The sequence below is a fragment of the Saccostrea echinata genome, unplaced genomic scaffold (assembly GCF_033153115.1).
Source record: "Saccostrea echinata isolate AGI-Se365-2 ecotype Australia unplaced genomic scaffold, CSIRO_AGI_Sech_v1 ptg000054l, whole genome shotgun sequence".
NCBI classification, from domain to species: Eukaryota; Metazoa; Mollusca; class Bivalvia; order Ostreida; family Ostreidae; genus Saccostrea; species Saccostrea echinata.
In genome coordinates this window covers 2724405-2739076 of record NW_026889803.1, presented here as the reverse complement: position 1 = coordinate 2739076, position 14672 = coordinate 2724405, and the positions used below count along the sequence as shown (strand labels likewise).

General features: G+C 33.8%; 1 protein-coding gene across 2 annotated transcripts; it reads left to right on the top strand.

Annotated features, from left to right (window-relative positions):
- The first annotated feature begins 231 nt into the window (after positions 1-231).
- On the top strand, positions 232-12579 carry LOC133206400 (uncharacterized). Of its 2 annotated transcripts, none has more exons than XM_061342363.1 (15): positions 232-293; positions 456-535; positions 894-950; positions 1052-1178; positions 4992-5081; positions 5416-5603; positions 6491-6539; positions 6743-6842; positions 7124-7254; positions 7951-8427; positions 8532-8833; positions 8918-9100; positions 9231-9379; positions 11642-11768; positions 12220-12579. In XM_061342363.1, the coding sequence occupies exons 2-15, from the start codon at positions 472-474 to the stop codon at positions 12492-12494; spliced, it is 2319 nt and encodes a 772-aa protein (XP_061198347.1). In that variant the 5' UTR covers positions 232-293; positions 456-471; the 3' UTR covers positions 12495-12579. The 2 variants fall into 2 exon arrangements, with proteins under 2 accessions (XP_061198347.1, XP_061198346.1); XM_061342362.1 differs by having other exon boundaries at positions 236-312.
- Positions 12580-14672: the final 2093 nt, after the last annotated feature.

Below are 14672 nucleotides of genomic sequence, written 5' to 3'. Positions count from 1 at the left end.
GAAAATCACAAAACGAAAATGTTGTAAGATCGAAGCCGACCAAATGTCATTGTAATCGATATTGTAGTTCATACTTTTCTTATTCGAACGGTAATCCAACTTTTTTAAATACCATTTTTATTATTTATTTTTTTTTATATAAAAGTGCAAAGTTCTGAAACATAAGGCAAATAAAAAATGAAAACTATCATATGAATGGAAAGCAGACGGTAACAATGGCGGCGCGTCAAAGTTGTCAACAGCGGCAAACATGAATTAAGAGTTAAGAAATCCACCAGTGAATACCATCCAAAGTTACTATTGAACTAAACAGTAATTTTTAGCAGTAATGATTAACTTTTGATACAATGGTGCAATAAATACTCTTTCGTTTGCCTTCATGAAGTGGATTAAATTATCGAGTAGCATGAGTAGATCTAGGTCACAAAACTCAAAGCTTTCTTTGTTAATTGTAGTCATATTGTGGAGTAAATGGCGAATACATTACATCTAACAGGGAATGCGTCGGAATTGGATAAGTTGATCCAAAGCTTTGGTGGGTATTTTTTTCTACATCTGATACACAGATGAATCTTGAAAATAAAATTCATTTTATTACACAAATTGCAATAATGGGCCATTGATGGTACTCCTCATTATGTTCACACCAGTTTACACTGACAAGCTTTATGAATGAGAATAGGACATTTCTCAAAATTTTAGTACAATAAACATCATTATCTTGAATATGATGGGTCTGAAAAAAACTTGAGATACCAAGGGTTCAAGATAATGAGATTGAAATACTTAAAGAAAAAGTGTTTGGGACTTCTAACTTGCTTCGGCAAATCTATGGTATTTAAGATAATGATGTTTAAGATGTGGAGGTTCAACTGTACCTATTATTTTTTCAGAATTTGAGAACCAGCAATATGTGAAACTGATAGAAGCTGAAAATCAACAGATTGATGGTATTATCCTGACAAAGTCTCATCAGTTATATGATAAAGCATTTTGGAATATTATAATTATTGTTTTTTCCATGTAATATTTTTAAGATATCTTTCTTTAGCTTTAGAAAAAGATTTACTGGATAAAAAGGATACCATTACCAGACTGCAAGAGCAAATATCAAGTTTTGATGAAGAAACAAAGAGAGCCCACAAACAATTTACTATTAACAGAGAAAATGTAGAAAAGTAAGAATTGAATTAATTATGTCTGGAAAATAAAGTTTACATAACTGTGATTTTATTTAAGAAATAAGGTATCATTTTAAAAGTTTTATCAGGATGTAAATACGGGTTGGTCATGTGATCAAATCCCATAAAGCCCAAAGGACTTTATGGTAGATTTAATCACATGCTAACTCGTATTTACATCCCGATAAAACTTTTTAAATGATACCTTTTTACTTATATTTACATTTGTGACTTGATTTATTACAAATAGTAAGGTACTGAAGTTTTAAACCCATAAATGATTTATTTTTTCAAAACTCGTATACGGTATAAATTGAATGTTTTGGACACGTTGATCACTTATGATGTCACTATGAAATTACATTGATCATTTATGACTAAACAATCAATTTATGGTCACATGACGAACTTGTTTTACACAGGTGTAAAAATGCATTGTTCCAATAGTGTTATATGAGAGAAAACATTTGCAAATGTAAATATTATGCAAATAAATAGTAGCCAAACAAAATATAAACAATTTTGACATGAAAATTTGGCAAACATTACCAAAAACATTCACAGACACTACTTTCTCTCACACACACACAGAGAGATCTCGCCTTATACACACGCACACATACAAAATTCTATAAGCACCCAGAAGGAAATTAGTTCTCAAATTGATTGGCTTTGTCCTTAAGACAATTTTAAGGAGTGATGATAATAAGGGACACAGGGTAGAGTGCATATCAAAGAAAACCTGATCAAATAACTTTTTATTTTGAAAATGTTTAAGTAATTAATATGGTTGACTGCATGTCATCCCCCCCCAAGAGGGCACCTCTGCTTTGGCCCAGGGTTCCCGTAATTATACTCTGGGTCCTGATAGATTAATTGGTATTTGGCCACCCAGACACGGACTTGTAAGCTGGTATTGATTGGTCAGAGGACCATCTCTGCACACCACCTTTCTGCAAATTGATATTACCTTTCTTAAATGAAAGGTTACGATTCTGCAAATATTTTTTTATGATTCCACCAAAAAATATTGCTTCGATTCTGCAAATAACTACCTGGATCACTGGCACACAACTAAAATGTATATATATAAATTTTATAAATTGATGAAGTAAATGTACAACATGCACGATAAAATATCGCATACCTAGGGGTTGAAATTTTGCATAAATATTTACTGTTCTGAGGACTACTGAGCTTGTGAATTCACTAGCTCATTGGAAATAAATAGGGATGGCTATCTGCATTTGGTTAATATGGTAAAATAGTTTGTGTGTATATCAATATACATGTCCATTACAGCTTAGTAAAAGTTAATAAATTAGTTAAAAAATTAAGTTAATTGGTTGGAACGACCGCGTAAAGTGCTATTTTCATATAATTCAATATTTTAAAAACCCCTCTGAACGTAAATAAGTTGGCGTTTTAACATAAATTTGGAGGTAAATAAGATGCTCCATGTTTGAGATAATGGGGGTAACTGATCAATTTGTTTAAACAATGTGTCGTTACCCAGCCTTTCCTGTATTTCTTTAATGATACTAATTAAATCACTGTTGATTACTCTGAACAGATTATAAGGTGTATCTTAAACAATCTTGTCTTTGCAGTTACCCATCAAATTATATCATTAAACAAACATTGTAAATTTAGAGATAGTTAAGACTTATAGCTTTGATTCTGGAGACAATACAGAATGAACTTGTGTCACATCTGGTCTGAAAAAATGTCATGTTATGTCTCTGATGTTGCAGGCATGTTTCATGGCTTCCTTAATATGTTCTTGTCTACTAAAATGCAAAAATAAATAGTGTTCTGATCAAGCACAATCATAATAATACTTGCCTTTTTCAGTCTTCTGTATATGAAGAGAGGAATAGAGCTAACTTAAAACAAGATGTGTTTGTGAAACACTGATGCCCCCGTATGGCAACTTATGGCAAAGGTTAAACTTTCTCAAATGCAAATCAAATACGTTGGTACCCAAAGTAAAGTCTTGTCTCGAGGAATATACCTTTGAAAAATGAAAGCCCTAGCACCATCCGTTCAAAAGTTATGGCCAAGGTTAAAGTTTTCTATAAGTAGGTCAAACTCCAAGGTCAAAGGGTCAAAGTTATTGGTATCCAAAGGAAGGTCTTGTCACAAGGAATAGACTTGTTAAATATGAAAGCCCTAGCACCAACTGTTCAAAAGTTATGGCCAAGGTTAAAGTTTTCCAAAAGTAGGTCAAAATCCAAGGTCAAAGGGTCAAAGTTGTTGGTATCCAAAGGAAGATCTTGTCACAAAATTACATATGTAAAGTATGAATGCCCTACAACCAATTGTTCAAAAGTTATGGCCAAGGTTAAAGTTTTTCAAAAGTAGGTCAAACTCCTAGGTCAAGGCCAAATGGTCAAAGTTGTTGGTATCCAAAAGAAAGTCTTGTCACTAGGATTACACATGTGAAGTATGAAAGCTCTAGCATCAATTATTCAAAAGTTATGGCCAAGGTTAAAGTTCGGTAAAATTTTGCAAAACTGGGTCAAACTCCAAGGTCAAGGTCCAAAGGTCAAATATGATGGTACCCAAAGAAAGGTCTTGTCACAAGGAATACACTTGTGAAATATGAAAGCCATAGCTCTAACCAATCAAAAGTTATGGGCAATGTTAAAGTTTTTGTGGACAAACAGACAAACGACAGACAGACAGATGGACGGACGGACAGGGCAAAAACTATATACCCCGAATCTTTGATACAGGGGGCATAAAAAAGAAACTGTATCTTCACTAGTATTTTGATACGATTAACTGGTTAATCAGTCAGAACGTCTTGCGGTTAACAGATTGGCAATTCCGTATTCAATTGCCTGGCATCCCTAAAAATAAGTTAAGACGAAATGAAACAATCTTTGTTGACCTTGTGTTTACTCATCATCTCTTGGTTCCTTTCCTTTTGCATCAAGCTGTAAAACTGATGCTGACAACCTGATATTTTAATTCAAAATAACACTAGAATATAAGGTGATGTGACTTAAACTACTGGTCTGACAGACTATTGGTGAGTGTTTATTAGCTAGTCTGCCCCATAAACTGGAGGACTAAGACTTAGGACCACTGTATTTTTAACTCCTGATACCAATAAGATGTCACCTGTGAATATGGCATACTTTTATAATGGCACTCAGTAGCACTGCATAAAAATGTATGTATGAATGCTATTAGATATGATGGTGCATTTAATATTAATTCTTACTTTCTGACAGATACAAAATGAGTTAAATGACACCCTAGCTGTAGCAGTAAATGAAATGTTTTATACATCTATGCTTGTATGAAAGTTATGCTCAAAGCCACAGTATATTTGGTGCCAGTACATCTTACAAGTCTGTTCGGGCACCAAATTTGTACCAGGAATCCTTAAGATTTCAATTTTGGCAATGTTTCGTATATTTTGCATATATATTCTTTACACAGAACATCAAGTTAAGTCTTTGTCACTCTATCCCAAAGTTAAATTGCAGAAACATTGTGCTTAGGTACAGTAATAGCTATATACATGTATATTTATATATTTTTTGCAGAAAAGTTAAAAAAATGCTTTGCAAAATCAAACTTTCTAGATCCATTTAAGCTCATGAACTTAATTTTATTATTTTACATTAATTTCATGAACTTAATTAAATTAATCAGAAATTGTATTAAATTTTGAATTTTATTAACCAAGAAATGCATTTCATAAAACTATTCATTTTAGTATGTGGAAAATTTTGCAGAAAATATACAATGTAAAATTTTTGAGTATGTATTCAAAATTGAGATGAATTTTGATAGTTTAAAGAAAACAGCTATTGTACTAAAGGAGCATGAGGAGGCCCTACAGAAGAAAAATGTTGCCTTGCTTGAATTAGGAGAAAGTGAGAGGTAAACAGGGCTGCTCCCAAGAATTGAAATAGCAGGGGACATTAAAAAAGTAGAAGGGGTTCTGGGGTTCTTCTCCTAACAGAGAGTTGAGGAGGGATACCATAATATCGGGGGATAACATCTTTATAAGTGGGGAAATTCCCCATGTCTTAGGGACAACCCTGGTTCAAACAATCCACATGTAATAATAATAAAGAATTTGAGAAATTTTAATAAATGTTAAATAATTTTTTTTTTTTTTGGAGATTTCAAAAATATAAAGGTATTGAAGAAGCCAAAATTAAACAGAAATATGCAACATAATTGATAACAATTAAAATTTCTCTATTTTTAGTAAAGAGAGATCCCAAATCCTTGAGCATTACAAGAACATATGGAGTGATTATGAGGCTAAATACAAGAGCTTTCCTCTTGCTAAGGCTTTGGACAGTCTTCAAGCAGAAAACAGGCAACTGGAGGAACAGCTGAAACAAGAGGAAGATGAATGTGGAAAACTACGAGAGAGACTGGCTAATTTAAGTGGTATTACAAACATTTTTATCACGGGTTTTTCTGTATATGTGTCTGATTTTCCTGTTTGTCACACGCTTGTGTCTCAGAAGTTAAGAAACTTTTTATATCTACATGGCACTTAAAACTTTATCTGATTAGTCAACCAAAGCAGCAAATCTCTTCCTCGTCAACTTCCAGTGTGATAAATGCATATACAACATTTGATTTTGCATGTAGGAAAATAAAATCATTGCAGTAACTACTAATCATTTCATGGTTTTGGCTTCAATTTAAACTTTTTCTTGGTACATGTAATTTGTACTATATGACACATTTTCAGCTAACTAGTTCATCTCATTCTTGGTTGCTTCAATGCATGCAGCAAATTCATCTTATTCTGATAAAATTATCTAAAACATGTAAACCCTTGAAAAGAAAGAGTTGGGTATACACTATATAGAGAGCAGTAGTTTGACTACATCATATACTGTAGATCACAAAATTTTTGCGACACCTTATCTTCAAGAGAGAATTATTTGGTTTTCTTGAGCAAAAATTTTTCACAGAATTGGTTATTGTGATATAATCTTTAATTATGAAGTATGAGTATAATTTTTTTACAACCAGATGTTCTCACATAATTACACAAAAATAAAGTTTTGGCAAATAAGTGATTTACAGTATTTTGCTAGAATTTAAATACCATAGTGAGGGCTGGACTATCATTTTTGCTATTTAGAGGGAATATGAAGCCCTTTGAATTTTGATTGGTGTAAATGCATTAATTAAGATTTAGAATTTGTTGAACTTGTCATATTTTGTTGTAGGAGACATTTCTTTTGAATCATTCCACATGGTCAAACTCCTGATGGTCTTTCTAATGACTCATTAAATAAATAATTATTTCCTTTTTTCAGACTCAAGTTACAGTGATGTGGGGAAATTTAATTCATTTGCTGTAACAATGTATCCTTTTCTCACAGTGTACGTACCAGGAAAAAATGAAGATTTTTTTTTTAGTGAGGCAAGATTAATAGTACATGTATTTACAACTTTTAGACTAATGCTGCTGCTATGAATCACATTGCAATAGTAAACAATTGAAATGCAAGCATTTTCAATATGGATTTTAGTAAAACAGTTTGATTCCTGTACTTAATGACTGTTAGAGCTGGAATTAAACTTGAGACCAAAAGTGTATTGAAAGAATATGAAAAGGTTGTCTTGCATCTATCCAAATCACAGGAAGAAAAGCAGAGACATCAACTGGTAAAAAAAAACAACAGATAATAGTCAATATAAAAAAAATAACTGAGATACACACATATATATGTTACAAATTTAAAAATAATTGTCATTATAAAAATGACTGAAATGCACTTATAATATTTTAAGTAGAGGTACATTATTTTTAGCAATCAGATTTGTGCTGTAAAACTAAATGTCTCTCAGATCATATTGGCTTTTGAAAAGTCGTGAGACAAGTTTCATTTCATTTCACTATGCATGACATTATGGACATTTAATGATTGAGTCTGTCATCCTTGCAGACTCTGAAGCATACTCAAACCCAACCAATGGCCATGACACACACTACACAGAGTAACCAGCAGCAAAACCAGTCCATCAGTCCTCAACAAGAAAACGCTGCTGACACATACTCTGATTCCATGCTTATAAGGTATATAAGATACAAAATTTTCCCACCATGCAAATAAGAGGCCCCTGGGCCAGAGATCTCACATAAGTCATCTTTGCCTTAACTATTCTTGTTTAGAAGATATTTAAAGATTTTGATTCCAGTATTGAAATATAATCCCTATTGTGGTGCAACTTAACCTCAAGGTCCTTGACCAAATTTGAATACACAGTATGGAGATGCTGAATATCATTATGACTAACCATTGCTCTGCTGTTTTGAAGAAGATTTTTAAAGAAATTTCCTACATATAAAATTTTGATCCCATAGTTGAGCCCTTTTCAAATTCCAGGGGCCATAATGTGAACAAATATGAATGGATACTAATTTGGAATATGCTTTCCTGCAGCCCAGCTTTCTTAATACATTTCTCCCACACATTTGAAGATTTTGATTTGCTAATGTTGCTTTCAAACATGTAAAGTTCAATTTATAAAACTGCAAGGGAAGTTAAATATATAAATCTAAACATTTCTGAAGGCTTGGCTTTGCAAAGGATTCTGATGAATGAACTTTTTGCTGTTGTTAATGTGATGCAAAAATGATAGTACTGTAAAGTTATGATGGAAAAATGATAGTCCTGTAAAGTTATTTTGAAAGTTACAATTCCATGATGAAATGATTCAAATAACACAAGTATAACCAAAACATCCTACTTGAGAAAATCATTAATTTTAGTGTAATCAGAGAAAGAGAGGATGATGAATCAGATGTCCCAATGCAAGTAATAGACAACTCCCAATCTACACAAGAATGCCACAGTGGAATAAAAACAATCCCTTGTTCTTCTGGTCCTTCAGAACCTAGCCAACAACACAACCAGGAGGAACCAATGGTTTGCAGCAGCTCAGGTGAAAAAACTTCAGATGAAAAACCTAGTAGTCTGCTTAGAGGACAGGAAGTAATGACCTGTACCAAACAGGTCCCGGTAGTCGATGAACAGGGTGACAACATCAAGACAGTAACTTGTCTTCCGTCCAAGCAGCCCCTCTCTCAAAGAACCAGTCCAGCAGTATCAAAACTGGACAGAAGAGCCCCACTTCCACAAAATAGTCCAATGATGCCTAAAGCATATTTACCTTCACTAGCAGAAATGAGGGCAAAAGTTGCAATACCAACTCCAAAGCCTAGTTCAAAACTTCAGACTGAGAGCAGGTAGAGATACCTAAATCTGCAAAACCTTTCCTGTTATTTTTAAAATTATTTTGCATTGCATTGTTTTAGATTTATGATTACTTGTGACAGTATATTTGTTACAGTTCAAAGACGCATCAGCTTCTTATCCCATCCATATCAAAACTCTCCGTAAGTCAAGCTGTTACAGTTCCATTAAGTAACTCTGGGAAAAAAATGTCCAACCAATGCTCAGAACAAATCCGGAAGCCTTTTGCCAAAACTACAACAGCTGAAAATTTACAGGCTTCTTTTGGTCATCAGGTTGAAGCTGCAATCCAATCAAATATACGTTCCAGTGAAATTACCAATAATAAAATGTCACTCAAAGGCACTAAAAATTTTACTACCCAGTCTGAGAGGCCGAAGATTTCAGCATCTTGCAAAGGTAAAATCTTTAACAAAATTTGTGGAAAATGTATGTGAATTTCAAAGATTGACTTACAAAATTAAGATTAAAATGATTTCATAGAGCAAAGAAATCCAAACTCTACCTCAACAAAAGTTAGTCATCACGAAGTGACTGCACGTGAAACTTGTCACAGGGAGGAAATTGAAATGCAAGAGGTGGAACCATCCAAGACAGTTACCACACCTCAAACACCGATAGTCTCAGCAAACACAGGCGATGTAAACAGTGCCAGTTCTACACCAGGTTTGCTATTTTTGAATAAACATTGATACTAATGATGTAGCTGTTTCGTCATAAAAATATCACATCATGTGATGTGATATGATTATATGTATCACAAAAAAGATTTCATAAAGGCTTCCTTTCCATCCAGAATCTTTGCAAGGATCTACAGCAAATAGTGGTGGATTAAGTCCATTTGATATGGCCAAACATTCTGAGAGAATTCAGATGTTTCATAAGTCCCCAGGCCTTCCACCTGGTCTCTACACTTCAAAGCCAATGTTGACTTCTTCAGTGGTGGTAAGCTAATAAATGGAATAGCTTAACTCATATTTTATGATGCATTTGGTATTGTTAAGAACTGCATGTTGTTTTTAGGATCTCGTGGTTTAATCAAGTATCCTTTATATCACAGCCATAAATATATATATTGTTAAAGACTCGCTTAATAAATGAAAAGTAACAAGCTGTTGGGTTCGATGATAGAGTATATTTTCAAAATATGTTAAAGCAGGTGATCAAGTAGACAGTTTTTTTTGGTCTTAATTATAAAATGGTATATGGCACTAGAGAAGGAGATTGTTTGTTCCTTACTCCTGGCTGTCCTAGGGTAGGGTGAATTAGTAGGAGTATTTGGTACCTGGCAAGCAAGCACACCTAGTATTAAATTCTTAAAACCCCTCACACACTCCTCTAAAATATAGTATATGAAATACAGCAAATTCCAGATGGTTGTAATTCGCTGGCCCCCTTACCAAACTGTTATGTTTGCTGCAGACCTGCAGCAAGTCTGCTGCAAGTTTGCAGCAAACAAAATTGTTCGCAGGAAGAAAATTTTCTTGTTCGCAGATGATTGCCGCTAGCTGCGATCTTGTGGCAAACATTGCAGCAATTGCTGTAAGCTTGCAGCAAATTCGCAGGAACTCAACATGTTTGCAGGAACATTGCAAGAAACATACACGCCAATCTGTTGTTCGCAGCAAGTTCGCAGGAAACATTTAACAAATTGAATGTTTGCAGGAAGTTCACAAGAACAGTAAACAAGTCAAATCAGCCAATGAAATGCAGATTGTACTGGGGTCAACACAGAATTCGCCATTTTGAAATGTTTGAATTGAGGTGTAGATGTTTCAGTATTTTGTTAGGAATACTTCCCATTTTGAACATGTTGAATGATTACAAAAGCAAAATTCTGAATGTAGGTGTATATTGGCATACACAACATCTAATTGGTAAGATCTGATTTTGTTTTACTTTGATATGAAACAGTTATCTCTTTAAAACATGTTCAAGTAACATGTTCAAGTAACATGTACTTGCTAGGTCAAATCTTTTTATGAATTTTAATCTTTATTTTAATATCACAATTGTATGTTTCTTTAAATGTATTAAAGGTTCCAAATCAACTATTATAAATGTTTTCAAATAAATTAGTATTAACCATAACTTTTATTGTTAAAGGAATGTGCGAAGTTTTAATTTTCTGTACTTGTCAAAGATTTTTTATTAAGAATAGAATGTAAACATTGTCAAGGAACATAAAGAGAGACTATCAACACTTCAGAAACAAGCTTGCATCATTTCAGACACATGTGGTGGATTTTCTCTATAGTTAACAGATTAAGGTCAGGACAGAGACTTTCTGTGAACTTGCTGCTTGTACGCAGGAATGTGCCAAATACAATAATTATATTCCTTGCCACAAGTTAGCAGTAATGTTTGCTGCAAGCTTGCAGCAATGTTTGCTGCAAGCTTGCAGCAATGTTTGCCGCAAGCTTGCAGCAATGTTTGCCGCAAGCTTGCAGCAAGGTTTCCATATTTGGAAAATCCAGTGTTTGCTGCAGACTTGCAGCAAACCTCATTTGCATGGTAAAATGTTTGCTGCAAGCTTGCTGCATACTTGCCGCAAACTTGCTGCAAACCCAAAGGCTTTGTATAGGCTGCCATGGTTTACTTAGCTTCATTGCAGCAAGCTTGCAGCAATGTCTGCAGCAAGTTTGCAGCAATGTTTGCTGCAGACTTGCAGCAAATGTTTGCAGGAAGGCAATATTTTTGGTAAGGGGGATCTTATAGGTGAAGATGAGGATAATGAAATGATGTTTAGTATTGTAACAGGAAAGGAGAAAATGTATGGCTGGACCAGAAATCAAACCCAGGACCCCTGCATCACTAATCAGGTTCTCTACCGACTGAGCAGGCCAGACTGAGCAATCCATGGTCCAAACCATTACATTCCTTCCTCCTTAAATTGTCTTCATCCTTGAAGACACAACCCAAGTTCTTATTTGCCCCTGGCAAGACTTTCACCTGCAAGTCCAGGGGTAGTCAACGGCACCAAATTTGTAACAGGAAAGGAGAAAATGTATGGCTAGACTGGGAATCAAACCCGGGATCCCTGCATCACTAGTCAGGTGCTCTACCAACTGAGCTACCCAGGCTGATATCCACGGCCCAAACCATCACAGTATATTAGATCATTAAAAATATTAAACATTTAAATAATATATTTATTAGAGTAAGAATTTATTGACCTTGTGATATTTATCCACTTGTTCATTGCAGACAAAGTCTAACTCAAAGATTGCAAGTTCAGAGACTCCATCGTTTGTAATGCAAGAAACTAACGTAAATCCATTCAGTGTGAATGAATTCAACACATATGATGAAGGGAGACCAAACCATTTTTCAGGTATTTAGCATAACAGAGTGAACAGACTCCTTACATTCTGTTTTTTTATGCACCACTTAGAAGATATTTCCTTATCAGCAGTGAACGGAGTAAGTGTCTATATCTATGTTTGCTAGAGGATTAAAATGGGTTACATGTATTCTGAACACAATGTATACTTATACTAGCAATTTAATACACAAAAGATATTTGTTTATTTTTAGTGTATTACTGTGGAAAACAGTTTAAATAAAAAATTACAATTGATGATCAACTTTTATTACTGTGTCTTTTTACATTACAATGGCATATTTGGAATTCATTCTATATGTTTAATAATGTGATGTTATGTAGTGCTTGCTGAAAAAGTTGACTCTGCTGTTACAAATTGTTTCTATGTATGTATCACTGTAACAGTAAGGTGTGTAATTGTATAAGAGTACATGACTTAAAAAATGATTTCATTTCCAAGGATTCAATGAGTTGGACCTTGGTAGCAGAGGATTCAGCTTTCACAGCAATACAAATGATTCCCCTGAATCACGTGGTTTCACCTTTGATGATTCGACAACAAAATCTGCAGAACCAAGAGGATTTAGCTTTGGAGATTCATTCCAATTTGGAGGGGATTCTGCCAAGGGAGATAAATGCGAAAATTATTTGTCAGTGTTCGGAAGTGAAACAGGTGGTAGTCAAATGGAATCCAAAGAAACTAGTTTCACTTTCTCCTTTAGTGGATTTCAGTAATAAGAAAATCTTGTTGTTCATTGTTATAAATTGTTAATTTGTATTTACAGTTTTGATTATTTTCCATTTTACTGCTGTTATTAAATAATTATGAACTTTTAAAAGCTAGTGTATTTTATAAAAAAAACCATAAGTTTGGCGAACATATTCATTCCATGTACATGTTAATGTTTCTTGTAAATGTCATTTTGAAACATGAATTATTTATGTAGGTATAGTATGATAAGAAGGCCCATGAGCCACAATGTTCACCTGAGTCTCCTTGACCCTGCTGTTTTCATCATCAGATTTCTTAAAAGATTTTCCCCCTCTTTATTCTGAGGAAAAAAAATTGATACCATATTGTGACCTCATGGGGTATGACTGAACCAAACTTGACACCACACAGTATGGGGATGTTTCAATATTAATGTGACTTACATGACCTTCTGTTCAAGAGAAAAAGATTTTGCATGCATTTTGCTGAATTTCATGTCCCAAATTAACCCCCCCCCCTTCCCCCCACATTTAATCCCAAGGTTCACAAAAAGTTCGTACATGTTCCGACACGTAACTTTGAATCCTTATTTTAACCACCCCTAGCCCCAGGGGCTATGTGATCAAAAATGAATGTACACTACATTGAACTGCTTGACAATATGACTAACCATGGCCCAGTGGTTCCTGAGAGTTATTTATTCCCATGTGAAATGTGCCCTACCTACCTGCTTAGTCCAGGATTCAAAATAAATTGAATCTACACTTTATATATCTGAAGTTGCTTGGATGTTATTATGAATAATCTTGTCTTGAGAAAGATAAAGTTCTTCCTCATATATTTCACTGTAAACTCTTTGATCTATTGTTTGGGGGGGGGGGGGGGGGTTGATTTGAAGAAGCTATAACCTACACTATGTCAGGAAACTTTCACAGTTTCATCTTTCCTGGTGGTGTTCAAGGATTTTTTTTAATGAGCCCTATTTAGTTTGCATTTCCTTGCATAATTATTTCCCCTTAAGCTCAGGTGAGCTTAAAAGGAGAAAAACTACAGCAACTAATGGTTCAAGTTCTTTGCTATTAACTTGAGGTAGAATGAAAACTGATGAAAATTTACTTGAGGCCATATAGGAGTGTGTACAATCAGAGCCTTTCATATGTGCAACCTTTGCATATATTCAAAAGAAGCACATCGTTTGCATTGCAAAACACAACTATAAGCAGGTATCAGCAATAGTACTATTTATTTTATAACAAATAATAAAAATGCAAGTAATATAAATACATATATTAAAATATTCCATGAGCATCTTTTAATATGACAATGCATCTTGATTCATATCACTTGGGTATTGAAGCAGAAAACTCCATCTAATTTAATGAAATAAAGATCCTGGTTTTAATTTGATCCAAACTGTTTCCAATACAATTAGCAATGAAGCTTCTACCAATCTTTTTTCTGGGTGCTGGATGTATTGCATAAGAGTGCAAACACTGATAAATTTTAATGAGCATTATTTTACACATTCAGTCACATGCAATACAAAATCTTTTCCAAAGTTGGATGCTTTTAAAATATCATTAAACCACAAACCTGATTTTGCCTCACAATCTGGCAAAGTGCTTGGGATTATGGGTAAAATTTGAACATATTTAATAATTCATAAAAATTTATGAAAAAAATAATGTTGGCCAAAAATAAAGGAGAACCACAATACAGTGGTCCCTGTGATTAACTACATGTATTAAATAAATCTGATTTCATTGTACGACAGCCAATTTGTTACTTTTGGAAGTTTTTGTCAAAATTTCTGGTGCAATAGACATCATTAATATATCCAATACAATCATTAGTTAAGATGTTCATTAATAACACAGTTATCAGTCAAGATATTCAATAAAAACAATAGAATGTGCCCTTTAACATGCCATATTCCATATTTATGAATTTGAAATTTTGCTCTCTGCAAAGTGTAATTTACAAATTGTAGTACATGTACATGTATATTTGTACATGTATTTACAAAATGAGAGCCACTATATCATCTTTCTATTACATTTATCAATCATCGTCTTGTATATACTTCTAAAGCAACATAAAATGCATTTAAAACAGTGATTACGTTTAATGAGATCTACTTAAATGTTCACACACTTGCAAAATGCAAATGCCTTCACCAAAATGATATGATTTTCAATTTC

Excerpts from the sequence above, each read along its gene's own strand:
- LOC133206400 (XM_061342363.1), top strand. The coding sequence starts at position 472 with ATGGCGAATACATTACATCTAACAGGGAATGCGTCGGAATTGGATAAG. Across the intron at positions 536-893 it reads TAAGTTGATCCAAAGCTTTG|AATTTGAGAACCAGCAATAT; the intron begins GTGGGTATTTTT and ends TTATTTTTTCAG. Across the intron at positions 6,843-7,123 it reads AAAAGCAGAGACATCAACTG|ACTCTGAAGCATACTCAAAC; the intron begins GTAAAAAAAAAC and ends TCATCCTTGCAG.